This window comes from Tupaia chinensis, unplaced genomic scaffold (genome assembly GCF_000334495.1).
Source record: "Tupaia chinensis unplaced genomic scaffold, TupChi_1.0 Scaffold000423_1, whole genome shotgun sequence".
Lineage (NCBI taxonomy): Eukaryota > Metazoa > Chordata > Mammalia > Scandentia > Tupaiidae > Tupaia > Tupaia belangeri.
Genome location: NW_006159928.1, coordinates 8730888 through 8746263, shown reverse-complemented (window position 1 = coordinate 8746263; position 15376 = coordinate 8730888). Strand labels below are relative to the sequence as shown.

The following is a 15376-nucleotide window of genomic DNA, read 5'->3' as shown; positions in this document are numbered from 1 at the left end:
AAAATTATGTGCAGTCTTTATGCAAGTGTTATAGAAATTCAAAACAAAAGAGCTTTTTTTTTTTTTTTTTTGCAAAGAAGTGAAAGTGATCCAGAAATTTTAAAGGCTGATGAATAATTGATTCCCAAGTTAAAATATATTACCTTAACGGCATCAGAATTTCTCTTGGGGAAGGTATGGTCTTTATTTGAAAACACAACACAATAACTTTATGCGTTTGAAAACATAGGCCCGAGGGCAGGCCTGTATGGAAAGTACAGTTCAAAGGAAAATCTAGTTATCCCTCATTAGAAAACAGGAGGGATTTGGGGAAGAAGGGTAGAGAGTATATAAAAAAAGGGGGGGGGGAATCTGGGGATATGGGGTTAAGCCAGTGATGTGCTAGTTTAACTCCCAATTGCCAAGAGCTGATTATACATATCTTGTCACAATTTATCTTCAGTGACATATAGTAGGTAGTTTAAAGTCAGCCGTTAGGACAATATTTATACCATGAAAATTGCAAATGCTACAAATCAGAGCTTCTAGGCTTCTTAGCACCAACTGTGAAACATTTACCAGAAAAACACCACTGATTATGTCACAGAATGGGAAACAAAGAATGAAACAATGCCAAGAAATATTTCAAGCTCAACAATGCTAAATATTCTGATTTAACTTGTTTTGCCTCAACTTAAATTTCCCTGTCTTCCCATTTTTCAGTAAAGTCAGAAAACAGAAACAAAGACCTTGAGTAAATATGTGTGTCTCAATGAGTGTGTGTGTGTGTGTGTGTGTGTGTGTGTAAAAACACAGAAAGGGTCTGAGTTCCATATGAGAGTTAAAGAGGTGCAGAAAACAGAACAATTCAACAAAAGTAGGAATTTAGAACATAGGTGGATAGGAAAGCAGGCAGAAAAACGAAGAGCTTAGGTTGCCAGCCCACAGGAGATTCAAGCCAAGTGTGCAAAAATCTTGAAAGCTGACAACCTTAACTGACTTACCAGTTAAAGTCATTGTAATGTATTGTAATATAGTGTGTCTCAATTTTGATAATTCAGTTATCTGTGCACTGAAAAATTCTTGCATATCATGATATATAAAATAATCCTTAGAATAAATTCATAGGAACTTCAGAAAAGTAGCTCATGGGGCGAGCAAATGGTGTGGTGGTTAAGGCACTAGACTCCCACATGGTCAACCACGGTTCAAGTCCTGGACCTGGTACCTTGCTTTGTCACTTTCCTTCTTCCTCGCTCCCTCCTTCAACTCCCCTCTTTCTTTCTGCCTCTCCCTGGTCAAACTAACAAATAATGATAATAAAGATAATAAAGGTAAATAAATAATTCTTTTTCTTTTTCTTTTCTTTTTTTTTTTCTTTTTTGAGAGGTTTTTGCTATAGGGAGTGTGTACTCGCCAGAAAGAGAGAGAGAGACAGAGAGACAGAAAGCAAGAAATCACCCCCCAGGGGGGATGACCGCAATCCCTTCTCCTCCATTCTCCTCTAGGGATCTTGGGCACGCACGTACACATGCCCGGCATGAGTTTAAGCCACTGGGTCTGGGACTCAAACCGTGGTCAGCTTCATGGGAGTTCAGAGACATAGCCATTATGCTAACTGCTGGTCCCAATAAATAATTCTTTTAAAAAAATGATAAGTAGCTCATTTGATCTCCGCCAGGAAGCCAGTCTCTCAGAAGTGGTGAGCTCTAGGCTGACTGGTATGGCGTGAACCTTATTTACAAGTGTAGTTCTTCTTCACCTTACTGTAGCCCAAATATGAGATGATCTAAACCCTTCTGTGTCATTCCTCATACTTTATTATAAAAATGGATAAGTTATGTTTATATCAATATACTACACATTATTTAACAGTATATCATTATGAGTATTAGAATCAAAATACTGCATGACAATATTCTTAATAGTTAATGAATACCACATGACTTTAAAAACTTGTAACTTACCTTGAGGATTCTTGCTTCTAGGTTTCTAACTAGGTCTTGGCAAATGACAGACACAAAATACTGGTACAATGCAAGGAGAGGCAGAACCTACCAGAAGAAAAACACTGTTTTAAAATATATTTCATCAAATTAGTAATCTGTAATGAAATTTAGCTAAATAGTAAATGTGATGTAAAGTTTGATTCATTTTCTGTTGGGTATAGAGTGAAATGATCTGTCTAGAACATGCTTCATAATTTTACCAGAACTTTAAAATGTTATCAGGGACTTAGAGTTCCATGTAGGTACCATTTGGTACTCAAAACCTAGGTTTGACAGTTCTTTAAGCAAGGAAAAGTTAAAATCCAATTAATTATCTCCCTTGAAAAAAATTAACTCAGTGAGGCCTGTGAGTCACATAAATTGAATCACTGGGGCCTGTGGGAAAATTCTGGCAATGAGCTATGAAATAAATGCAAAATTTAAAGCAAAGGAGCTCACGTCCATGTCCCCTAACTAGATCCTGTTTATTCTTCTCAATCATCAGCTGCTATTTGTCCTCAGGATTTTTCCTATCAGCAAGAAAATATTTATAACACGCCTTCTGTGTGTAGACATTGTTGAATCTAACAAGTCTCAGCCTTCACAGAGCATGCACCCTACTGTTTGAAACCCAAGCATGCCCTTCACATAATATTTTTATTTTTCTAGAATTAATTCCAAAGCTCAAGAATCCTTTGAAGTCTCGTGGATACATGTTGAGTCTTACAAACAATCGATACTTCAATTGACCTAGCCATTATCTATCCAGAAAAGGGTGTTGAAAGACAGTTTTGCTAGACATTGGAATAGCTACTGATCTAAACCGAAACTTGGAACTTGGTTATTATAACTTATTCTTTGCGTCATGACTTTTCTGATGATCCAATATATCCTGTCCTACCAAAGAGAGATGGAGTAAGAAAGGAGCTTGGGATCCTCATTACTCAGCAAACTGTTTCACATGGTTCCACATCTCTGGGTCCCAGAGAAAATTTTTGATTTGACAGACATCTCCTTACCCACAAGGCTTCTTCTAGAGAAGGTTAATGTAATAGCAAAGGGAAGCTGTTTACTTCTTGCAAGGTCAGGTGAGACACCTCTCATTTTCAATCAGTGGGCATATATGCTAACTGCAGCAGCTTTTTAAAAGGATTAGAACTGGTCTTATATTATTTCAAACATCGTACCTCTCTCTACAGTTATGCACTACAAACATGACACAATACCTTTTTGTACAATTAATGCAGCAGAAAACATTAAGAGTTGCCAATTACTTTTGGGATTTAGTTTTGCCTTTAGTGAGAAATAAAAACACATCATTTTATTGCTGCCAATTGTACAATTATTCAGAAAAACAGTCTCAATTTCTTAAGTTTTAGAGAAAAAGATATCATTTCTTTTCCAGTGCAGTGATATGTATTATATATGAATATGAATAGGCAATTAAAGATTACCCAGGGGATAGAACTGTTTTCTCAATCCAGAAATGAATCCTTTTAACAGTGATAGAAGTAGCGATTTGTTATTTTTTTCTGATAAACAATTTCTTGCCAAAATGCCAAATGTTAAAAGCATTTATCAACATCCTTGCTTTAGCACATGGTTTTATAATTTAATAACTCATATCAAGGGACAATAAATATTTTCAATATAAAGAGAGAGTTTAATTTAGAAGAACAAATATGCCAAGAGAATAGAAAACAATACGTGAAACCCCCCCCCAAAAAAAAGAAAGTAGGTATGAAAATTAGGAAATTAGGAAGGAAAGAGAAAGAAGCAAGAAAAGAGGAAAGATAGATATTACATATTAAGAAGCAAATGATAAGAAAAAATAGAGAAAAGAGCATAAGGGAAGAAAAGAGAGGGAGTAATAAAATGGCCATAGGTTAGAACATATTAATTTACTTTTAAAATGCAATCAAGTTCACACTTATGATGTATGCTGTGATTTCTTTTCCCAAAGAAAGGAGAGTTGTATTTGCATTCTGCGACTTCCTAGAACATAAAGAAATGTCTGTCTTTTATTTTACAGTTAGAATCTGTTCTTGAGTTATGTCACCTTGACAGAGGAAAGACAAGAGACACAAAGACAGGTTTATCTCAGTACAGAAACTGTTTCATGGTTTGGTATTGAGAACTTAATACAGTGAGTTACAAGAGCACTAGAGCCCTACGAGATCGGTGACACGTTCTAATCAATTTTACCTAGTGTCATAAAATCAAAAAATAATAAAGTCAAAAGTCAAAAAAAATCAAATAGACTTTTGTATCCAAAATGCAGTGCAGATAATGTTAAAGAGTGAATATTAATACATTTCATTTTAAAATATAGATAAGGATCCTAAAGACAGAGAATTGAAATGCAAGAACTGACAAAAAGAATATTACCAAATTTTGAAAAATAGGTAAGTGGGAGAAAACATAATAGTGAATTAAGATTTGTTGATTTTCAAACTACTTACTATTAGATTTTGCTTAGCAAAGTGCAGTTCGCGTATTACATAATATAGACTTGCAACTACAGAGCCAAGATCAGCCCTGAATCTATCAGAGAAGAGTTCTATGCCCGGGAGAAGCTGAGTAATTTCATACTGAGCATAGCAACGTTCAGCTTTGGGATGTGGAAGTGTAGTCCTAAGCAACCCCTGAAAAAAAAAAAAGAGAAGTGAAATAATACTATATTCTATAATAAACAATACTTATTATGCCTATAAAACTAAATTCTGTAATAAACAATACTTATTAATGTATCTTTATAGGTTCCAAATGCTTTAGTCACTCAGGATGGGCTTTTTAAATTCCATAGTACATAGCTGGATCCTCCTTATTTTCTAAGAAATTATCATTTTATTAAGTTATCATGTATTGATGGTCAATTTTGTGTGGGTCACTTTATAAAACATATCTCATTTAATCCTCATTTAATCTACCCTTAGAAAAAAGGAATATTTTATCCCAAATTGTATAACTAAGGCTTAAAAAATTTATTTCAGGTCATATAGCTGACAATGGCAGAAAGATGACTCAAAGTCATGTCTTTAATTCAAACACCTATGTTCTCTCTACCTTATCAACCTGTAAGTAAAAGAAATGGCAACTTAGTTCAGAAGTCTAAATCAGAAAGAGGCAATTACAAAATTTTAAGTGCATTAAGTGAAGATGAATTTGTTCCATTTGACCAATATTTCTTGAGTAATTTTTATGATCAACATTGTACCAGATGTTGGAGAAACAAGATGAATACACAAAAGCAAATTTTATATTTATGAGTATTTCCTTTGCTATCTTAAGCAATTAGCATTTCTTTCTGACAAATGAACTATAAAATCATTTTAGTGTACACCTTTGAGAAGAATTTCAATGAAATCACATATTAAAGTTATAAGGTGCCTTACTCTAAAATACTATGTAGTTGTTTAAAATTTGAATTTCATGCACCAGTAGGTGGCATAGTGATTAAGGCACTGAACTCCCACATGGTTGACTGCAGTTTGAGTCCTGGACCTAGCAACTTGTCTTTCTCTTTCCCCTCTCTCTGGTGAATTTAATAATAATAATTATTATTATTATAAATAAAATTAAATGCATAATTCTTGAAAAATTGAATTTCACAAATTTGTTTTAAAATCATAAGATAAGTAGACACTTTTTAAAGCTAATATTAATTTTAGGTGCAGTATTACAAAAAAAATAATGTCTGGGGAACAGCAGTTAGAGTAATGGCTATGTCGCTGAACTCCCATGAAGCCGACCGTGGTTGGAGTCCCGGACCCAGTGGCTTAAACTCACGCTGGGTGTGTGTGCATGCGTGCCCAAGATCCCGAGAAGAGAATGGAGGAGAAGGAATTGTGCGGCATGGCCATCTCCCCTGGGGAGTGATTTTTTGCTTTCTATCTCTCTGTCTCTGTCGTTCTGGTGAGCGCACATGCCCTATAGCAAAAACCTCTCCCAAAAATAATAATAATAATAATGTCCACATTAAACAAAATGTTAAATATTTTTTAAGATCATTTATTTTCTAAGATGTAAATGGCACTACCTTCACAAACAAGGAATAACTGAAAGTAAAGAATACCATGTAAGGAGAGTTTAGAGCGAAATAATCATTCCCTTTGCACCCTCCCTTCTCCCACCTCTTCCCTTTGAAGCCCAGGCAAGAAGTACAAGAAACATAAGAAAATTGAAAAGTCTGGCCCTACATTTGGAGAAGCCTTTCCCAAACATTCTTACCCATCCAGGTTTCATTAGCTATCAGAGTCCTCTGATACACAGAACAAGGGTGTCTATCCTTCAAAGTAAACAGAACCTTTAGTACACTGCAGAGGCTCCTGGCTATATCCCAGAATCTCAGAAAGTCTTGTATTTCAGATAAAAGCTCCTTCCTTCTTCATTGAAGTCAAACCAAAATTCTAAGAACCACAAACACTCCTCTTCTGTAGTTTTCAACTTATTTCCTGCCCTCATTACAGTTTTTACATCCCATAACCAAGCACAACTTTATTTAAAGATCAGGTAACCTAAGGCAACTGCTTGGAGTCAAACAGATCAGGCTAACATAGATCACTGGTAATGTGATTTTTAATTGAAGAGATTGTTTCTCTCTCCGTAAAACTTCTGTGACTTGAAGATCTGTCTTTTCAGAATACCAAAAATAAGGTGCCACAAGAGTTCAGTCAGACTTGTGATATTCCTGCTATTTTCCTACCTATTATGTTTTATGAATATGACAAACTACTGCACCTTTCACTGATTGAATGAATAGTGGTGCAACTATAGAAAAACATAAAGTGTTACCTGAAAGAGTAATGCAGATAAAATGCAACAGCTGGTTCTCTTCGTAACCTTCAATGTCTTAATAAATCTGAATAAGTACAAGAAAAATAAACTGATTAGTGACAGTTTTCCAAAACTATTTTGATATAAAATGTGTCTTTAGACACATATACAGAATGCAAAAATATAAGGAAAAAAAGTGTGTGTGTGTATAAGAAAATATTTTTAAAAGAAGAATTTTAAAAGTCATCTATAATACTAAAGCATCTAAACTTGACTACTGGTAGCATTTTAGTCAATTTCCTTCTAGATTTTATTCTTCTTTTCTTTGTTTTTATTTGCCACAGGCTGTGAGCACTTGCTGGAGAAAGATTAAAAAAAAAAAAAAAAGAGAGAGAGAGAGAAACTGAGGAAGCATCCCCCATGGCACAGTGTCACACAGCAACCCCTTCTCCGTCATTTCTCCCTCCTTTTGAAATTTTGGACATACACTCACATATGCCCAGCATGTCTCTCAAGCCACTGAGTTCGGGACTTGAACCATATGGTCAGAAATGTAGGATCCAGCTCACTTAACCACCAAGCCACAGGCTGGCCATCTAGATTCTTTTCTTTCTTTTTTTTTTTTAATGTATTTTTTAAGTTCAAGAAAAGCAGTTTTATCAAAGAAATGCTAAGTAATTTGGCCTAAAACTTAAAGCCAGGAAACAGGTTAGAATTCTGTTCAAATAGTAGGTACATGAACCTATCTATCGATAGCTCAAGACAGGACAAAAATCCTTAAAACTGGAAAACAAAGCATAGAATAAAATCAGCAATGTTTTAGTCAAAAGTCATAAAATGCTATTTCACCAGTTCAGTCTCATGTATTTAATCTATCTTCTGTTGTGGTTTGATCTTCCCAATTAAATTCTAGGATATATTATTCAACTCCAGACTTGTCCCTGCGATCAAGTTGGCCATTTTCTTAGTTTTGAATTCTTATTTCTGTGTGTCTGTATTTAATTTTCTTGGTATAGCACTCCCTTGAGAACTTCTTGGAGATCTGGTCTGGTGCTGGTAAATTCTTTCAGGTTTTGTTTATCTGAGCATGTTCTTGTCTTTTCTTCCCACGTGAAGGATACTCTTACCAGGTACAGTATTTTTGGGTGAAATTGCTTTTCCCTTAACACTTTGAATATGTTTTCCCATTCTTTCCTTGCTCGCATTGTTTCCAATGAGAGGTCTGCTGTTAGCTTGATGGGATACCCTTTATAGGTAACTTGCCATTTTTCTCTTGCCAATCTTAGAATATTGTCTTTGTCTGTAGTTTTGGTCAGTTTATGATGTGTCTTGGAGAAGATCTTCTTGGGTTGATTCCATTTGGGGTCCTTTGTATTTCTTGAGATTGGATCTTTGAATGTCTCTTTAGGTTTGTAAAGTTTCCTTGCAGGATTTCATGGAATAGATTATCAATGCCCTTATGAGTCTCTTCACCTTCTGGGATATCAATTATCTGGATGTTTGGATGTTTTATGGTATCTAGCATTTCTGGTATATTATTCTCATTTTTCTAGCAATTTTCTCAGTCTTCATGGTGGATTTTTCTAGGCCAGCAATTCTATCTTCTACAACTGAGATTCAGTTTTCTGTATGATCTAATCTGCTTTTAATATTTTCAAGGGAGATTTTGACTTCCTGTATTATAGCCTTCCTGCCTTCTCTAACAGGTCTATTTGATTCTTTTTTATAATGTGTATTTCCTCTTTCAGATCTTGCAAAAATCTCCTCACCTTCTGGAAATCATCATCTCCTTTCTCCTGCCTCTTCTGCAGTTCATTGTCTCTCTTCTCTTCCATCTCTGCTAGCTTTGTCACTATGAATATTCTAAATTCTTTATCAGGCATTTCCATGAGTTTTATTGTACTGTCTGAGGAAGAAGAGGAGTTATTCTTTTCCCTTGGAGGAGAGGTATTTTCTCGCTTTTCCGTATTTCTTGTGACCCTGTGGTAATTTCTAGTCATCTGATGCATGGTGCGTTTCTTCCAAATTCTTGAAGTTCAATCTGAGCATTCAAGGCATGCAGAAAGAAGTGACCTGCAATCTCTCTTCCATTCCATTTTCACTCTTTGATTCAGTGAGAATAGAGGAATATTCTATCCTAATCGTATTCAGATGTTTGATCCTGTTCACTTGGACCTGTCTATACACTTAGTGTGAAGAGGCTGAACAGCCAATGAACAAAGATAAAGAAAAAAAAGAAAAGAATTAGAGAAGAAGAAAGTAGAAAAAATAATCAAATGAAAAAGAAGAAGAAAATGATACTAAAAAAAAAACATTAGATTTTAACTTTAAAAAGCAAAAAAAATAAAAACTATGAAATGGGAAAGGCAGCAACTAGCATAATAAAGGAGGGGCTTGAGAGCCAGAGGATACTTTACCTTAAAAAAAAAAGTTAAGTTAAAAGTCACTGGGAGACACAGGAGACAGAGAGAGATAGAAAGAAATGGAGAGGAGACAGAAGTAGCCCTACCCCCTAGAAATGAATCTAGAGAAAGAAGTCTTAGCAGAAAATCTTCATTTTGGGTCATGGGAAGCAATATTTCAGAGCTCAAGTTCAGTATCCATTTCAGGATGTGCCTGGCTGGGTTTTCCTAGATTACCTTCTGTACGTAGTTATACACACATAGAAACATATACACACACAACTATTAAGACTACTAGTATGCAATACACACTATTTTACATGTAAATTTTTCATTCACAGAACACAATGAGCTACAACATTATTTTAAATAACTTTAATGTGTTACTGTATGGATATACCATCATACGAAAATGTTAATCTCTGTTTTGGTCTTTTTTCAATGCTAACGTAAACATTGCAGTACCTATATCTTTAGCATTATCCTACTAGTTCCACTCAATAATGCCCTAGAAGTAGAATGTTTTCATAAAAGGAGGGACACAATTAAGGCTTTTGATGAGTACAATTAAATAATGTCCCCTAAAGACAGGAGCACTGCATTTCTTCTCCAGCTGTACATGATGGAGCCAGTCACGATATTAAGTATCTCTACAAAGAGTAGTCTTTCTCCATTTACCACCATCTCATTTTTTTGTCCTATATAAGAGTTTGAGCTTTCTGTATGTGAGTCTTAAAATTCACATTCACAACTGTAAACCACATTACCTTCACCTAAGGCTTACTTCAATAAAACCAGTCAGCTTCACTGTTTATCTGAGTTGAAATTCCCTATGTGGATATCTGACTGTGGTATTCTGTGGTGAGAATTAGAGTGTCCTCTACTCAGGGAGCCTTCAGAAAAAAAACGAAGCTCCTGTACAATCACGTCTCCCGTAGACTCTGTACTTCCAGCAGGGCCACCAGGAAACGGCTTTCTGCTGGTTAAAAAGCATGAGGTAATAACTTCAGAGGCTCAGAGAACCTGAAATGCTCCCAGGCAGAAATGCTATAGCTGTTCCATTCTGGGCTGTGAACCTTCCTCAGCTCTTCTAAACTCAGATGTGTGGGGAGCACGTGAGCATGCACGTGTGTGTGTGTCTGTGTGTGTGTGTGTGTGTGAGAGAGAGAGAGAGAGAGAAAGAGAGAGAGAGAGTCTAAAAAATGAGTTCCTTCCTGAGAGTGCAAAAAAAAAAAACAAACTTGACAGAGGTTTTTAAAAAATCTTTCATGTTTAATACTTTTAAAGTGGTAATGTCTTATTTCCTCTCCCCAAAGAGGCTAATTTTCTGAAAGCAATGTGATTACTAATTAGGGAAAGTTATTTTTTTAATTTGCTCTGAAGCTCAAAATACTATACAGGTTTTTTGCCCACCGTATCCTACAAGTGAACTAAAGAAGTAACTGAGAAGGTTAAAACAACGACAACAACAAAACCCTGCACATCTTCTTTCTCCATCCCTTTTATATTTCTCATATTAGTCAGATATTTAAGATATCCACACATTAACTGTATTAGGCATTGTGGTAGATACTCATGTATGTTATGTGTGGTAGGCTGCATCATGGTGCTCCGAGAAGATACACATCCTAATCACTGCAACCTATGAATATGTTACTTTGCCTTGCAAAAAATAAAAAGACTCTGCAATTAACTAATTAAATGCAATTAAACTAAGGACCCTGAGATGCAGAGGTTATCCTGCATTATCTGGGTTGCCCCAATGAAATTACAATGGTCCTTAAAAGAGAAGAGTAGAAGGGTCAAAGTCAGAAAAGATTTGAGAATGGAAGCAGAGGTTAGAGAGAAGGGAGAGAGAGAGGAGGTTCTAGGCTGTGGTTCTTGAAGATAGAAGGAGCCAAGAGGCAAGGAATGCAGGCAGCCTCTATGGTGGTTAGTTTGGGCTGTCAACCTGACTAGACTAAGGAATACTAAGAAAAATCATTACTGTAGTGTGTCCATGGAGGTGTTCCCAGAAGGGGCTGACGTGAGTCTGAGTAGACTACAAGTGGAAGATCTGACCTCAGGGTGGCTAGGTGGGTATGATCCAGTCAACAAGGAGCCGGGAGAGAATAAATACAAAAGACACTGATCTGTCTCTTTTAAAGTGGAGTTGGGCCAGCCAGCGGCATGGTGGTTAAAATGTCTGGGTTTCGGGACCAGCAGTTAGCATAATGGCTATGTCGCTGGACTCCCACGTAGTTGACAGTGGTTCGCGTCCCGGACCCAGTGGCTTAAAACTCACGCTGGGAGTGTGTGCGTGCGTGCCCAAGATCCCAAGAGGAGAGTGGAGGAGAAAGTATTATGACGTGGCCATCCCCCCTGGGGGGTGATTTCTCGCTTTCTGTCTCTATGTCTCTCTCCGTCTGTCTGGCGAGTGCACGCGCCCTATAGCAAAAACCTCCCCCCCCAAAAAAAAAAATGTCTGGGTTTCGCATGGCTGACTGTGTGGTCCAAGTTCTGGATCCAGCAGCTTGACAAGAAAGCCAGGCACATGTGCACACATACCCAAAATCTAGAAAGGAGAAAATGGAGCAGAGGGATTGTGAAATGACCATCCCCCATGGGAGGTGCTTTCTTACTTTCTCTTTCTCTCTCTGTCACTGGTGAGCACACAAGCCTTCAGGCAAACTAAAACACACACACACACACACACACACACACACACACACACACATACAGAAGAAGGTAGCCTTATTCTGTTGCCTGGGACATTAAAACTCAAGGCTCCAGGATTCACACAAGCACCCCACTCCTTCCCCAGGCTCTCAGGTTTTCAGCTTCAGAATGTGAGTTCCATCATCATCCTTCCTGCCTCTGAGGCCTTTGAACATAGACTGATCCATGCTTCCAGCATCCCAGGATCTCCAGCTTGCAGATGGCCCTGTGTGGGACTTCTCAGCTACCCTCATTATATGAGCTGATTTCCCCAACAAAACTCCTCTTACATTAGCAAAGCTATACAAACCTACTGGTTGTGTAGGGATAGAGAACTCTGACTAACCCAAGCCATAACAGCTGGAAAAGGCTAGGAAAGAATTCTGCCCAGAGTCTCCAGAGGAAGCACTGCCCTGCCAATACCTTGATTTTAGGATTTCTAAACTCCCTAATAGATTTAGGAAGTTAATAGATAATAGATTTGTATTGTTTTAAGTCACTAAGTTTAGAGTAATTGGTTATAGCAGCAATAAGAAACTAATATAATGTGTGTTGTAGACTAAATTATATGCCCTTAAACTTCATATGCTAAAGTCTTAAGCCCAGGTAACTTCAGAATATGTCTGTACCTAAAGATAGGGCCTTTAAAGAGATAACTAAATTTAAATGAGATCTTTATTAGGATGAGACCTAGTCTAATATGCAAGTTGTTCTTATAAGAATATGAAATTAGGAGCCAGCCCCATAGCACAGTGGTTAAATGCTGTGAGTAGAAACGCAGATTCCACATGGCCAGCTGTGATGAGTGTCCTGAAGCTGGCAGATTGAAAGACATTCTGAACATGGAGGAACCAGCAGATGACATAGTGGTTATGTCACTGGACTCCCCCATGGTCAACTGCAGTTTGAGTCAAGACCTGGTGGCTTGAAAAATCACACCAGGTGTGTGTGTGTGTGTGTGTGTGTGTGTGCTCAAGATCACAGGAGGACAATGGGGGAGAAGGAACTCTGGCATGGCCATTCCCCCTGGAGGGTGATTCCTCACTTTCCTACTCACTGTCTCTGTCTCTTTCTCTGGTGAATGCTTGTACCCCAAGATGAAAACCTCTAAAAAGAAAGAAAGATACGCTGAACATGTGTGTGTGTGTGCCCATGTCCAAGATCCCGACAGGATAGAGAAATAGAGAAGTGATTATAATGTGATGGTCTACAGGAGGGTGCTATCTCCCTCTCTCTTTTATCTCTCTCTCCTTTCTCTCTCTCTCTTTCTTTCAAGGACACATGCCCTCTGGCAAGAAAAAGTGGGGGGAAAAAGGATATGAAATTAGGACAATGATGAGCACAGAAAAAAGACCATGTGATAACACAGTAAAAAGCTGGCCATCTTGGCTAGATGGTGGCACCATATAAAAACATAACACTGCAAGGTGGACCCTGTGGAAAAGATACCAGTTTGCCTCTGGATACCTCCCTGAGTATGTTGGCATACATGTACCCATGATCCAAGTTGACTAAAGCTAGGGGTAGATTGTAGTATCAAGACTCTGCAGAGGGGTGCTATTTCTCTGTCCCTCTCTCTCTCTTTTTCACTCATGGAATAAATCATTTTTTCAAAGGTGGCTATCTACAAATCACAAAGAGACCTCAGAAGAAATTGGTCACCTACCACCTTGATTTTAGACTTCCAGTCTTCAGAATTGGAGTTCATAACTTCTGTTGTTGAATGACCTAGTCTGTGGTACATTGCTATAGCAGCTGCAGCTAATTAATACAGATGTCATGTAATTCTCTCCAACAGGTCTAGAAAAAGGACACTGAGGCTCAGAGAGAATGGGCAACTTGGATTACTAAGATGCTCTCGAGTTAGGCCCACATAGACCTGCCTCCATACTGTGAGTCTCTCTCCATACCAACTGTTTATATTCATTCATCTGCTCATTCAACAAGTAGTTATTGAAGGCCAACTCCATGCCAGGCACCTAGGATACATCTGTGAATGAAGTAAAGACCTGTGCCATGTGGCAGTCTCATTTTAGGTCGGGAAGTGTGGGATCTATAGGAAGATAAGACAGTCAATAAGCAATCAGCGTCACCAAAAAGTAAACTGTAAGCCCTGATGATGTGGTCATAACTGTCAAAATCCTGGTGTGTGTGACGCAAGGCATGGCACTCCCTGTGACACAGGAAGCTGGCAGTGACTATGCAATAGAATACTCTACCCTCACACTCACTGTGCTATCTTTGCCGATATGACTGCTCCTTGCAAACACCCCCAAATGCCAACTTTTGACAGAAATTCCTCACTGTAGTCTTTGAAACCCGAAGGCGAAGAGCTGCTGGTGGCATGGGTGATGGAGGTGCCAAGTTCTTTCCATGTATGCAGCACGTTTGGTGTTCTGAATATGTCATCCAGAGCTTGACACCAGCACTTATAAGCAGCCCTAAAACAGAAACAGAGCATCAAACAGTACATTTTCTCAGACCTGTTATTAAATCTATGTTCCAAATAGGAAAGCAAACAGAGCAACATTTCAATAACACATCAAAGAATAAATCTATACCATTCATTGCTCATGTAAGTTCCTCTTAGGAGGCATTTGGTGAATAACATGAATTATTGTCGTATTATTGAAGAACTACAATATAGGAAAGACAATAAGGCTATACAATAATTAATATTTTTTTCAAACAAAAGAAAATTTGCTCTTGTTCTACCAATACCTAGACACCTACCTTTTCTTATCTGCAAAGACAAGAAGATTTCCAAGTGAATGCAAGGCCTGAACTTTAAGACTTCTTTGATTGCTGGCTTGGAGAACATCTGTATTTTTAATTAAGTAGAAGAACAAATGTCAGTTCCTAAAACAATATTTTCTTTACATTTGCAAGAGTATTTTAAACTGCATTATTCCTTAACTGTAGATTTCAAGAAGCAAACTGCAAGTTAAGAGTGCTTTTAAATGTCACACAACATACATACCAAGAAAGCAAATGATGTTCTGTGTGAACACAGAAAAGTAGGAAATCGATCTAACAAACAGGAAACAAGGAAGTTTCAAGGAAAAAGTGGACAAGAAGTCAGGCAGCACCCCGCTGCAGGAGCACAATAATAATGAAAGGCTCGGCATGACGAAGCTACACGGCCAGGTCCTAGTTTCTCCCTGCATGCATTAGACACCCATATGACTGTGATCCAGACTGAATGAGGCAGGAAGGGATTGTGGTGTGAGGATCCTGTCGGTGCTTATCTGTCTGTCTGTCTCTTTTATGAAAGGAAGAAGGGGGGACCAGCAGTTGGTATAATGGCTATGTTGCTGGACTCCCACATAGTCAACTGCAGTTCGAGTCCCGGACCCGGTAGCTTAAACTCACGCCAGGCACGTGTGCGTGCATGCCCAAGATCCCGAGAGGAGAATGGAGGAGAAGGGATTGCAGCGTGGCCATCCTCTCTGGGAGGTGATTTCTCGCTTTCTGTCTCTCTGTCTCTCTGGTGAGTGCACACGCCCTATAGCAAAAACCTCTCCCACCCACCCA

At 38.0% G+C, this 15376-nt stretch overlaps 1 protein-coding gene across 1 annotated transcript in view; it reads right to left on the bottom strand.

The window, feature by feature from the left end:
• The window catches only part of CFAP54 (cilia and flagella associated protein 54), a 347206-nt gene that overhangs the window by 142298 nt on the left and 189532 nt on the right, over positions 1-15376 (bottom strand). The window contains exons 42-46 of the mRNA XM_014590242.1: positions 14576-14663; positions 14074-14283; positions 6762-6828; positions 4430-4612; positions 1947-2033 (exon numbers count right to left, since the gene is read on the bottom strand). Of these exons, the coding sequence (XP_014445728.1) occupies positions 1947-2033; positions 4430-4612; positions 6762-6828; positions 14074-14283; positions 14576-14663 (635 nt within the window). The remainder of the gene's footprint in view (positions 1-1946; positions 2034-4429; positions 4613-6761; positions 6829-14073; positions 14284-14575; positions 14664-15376) is intronic.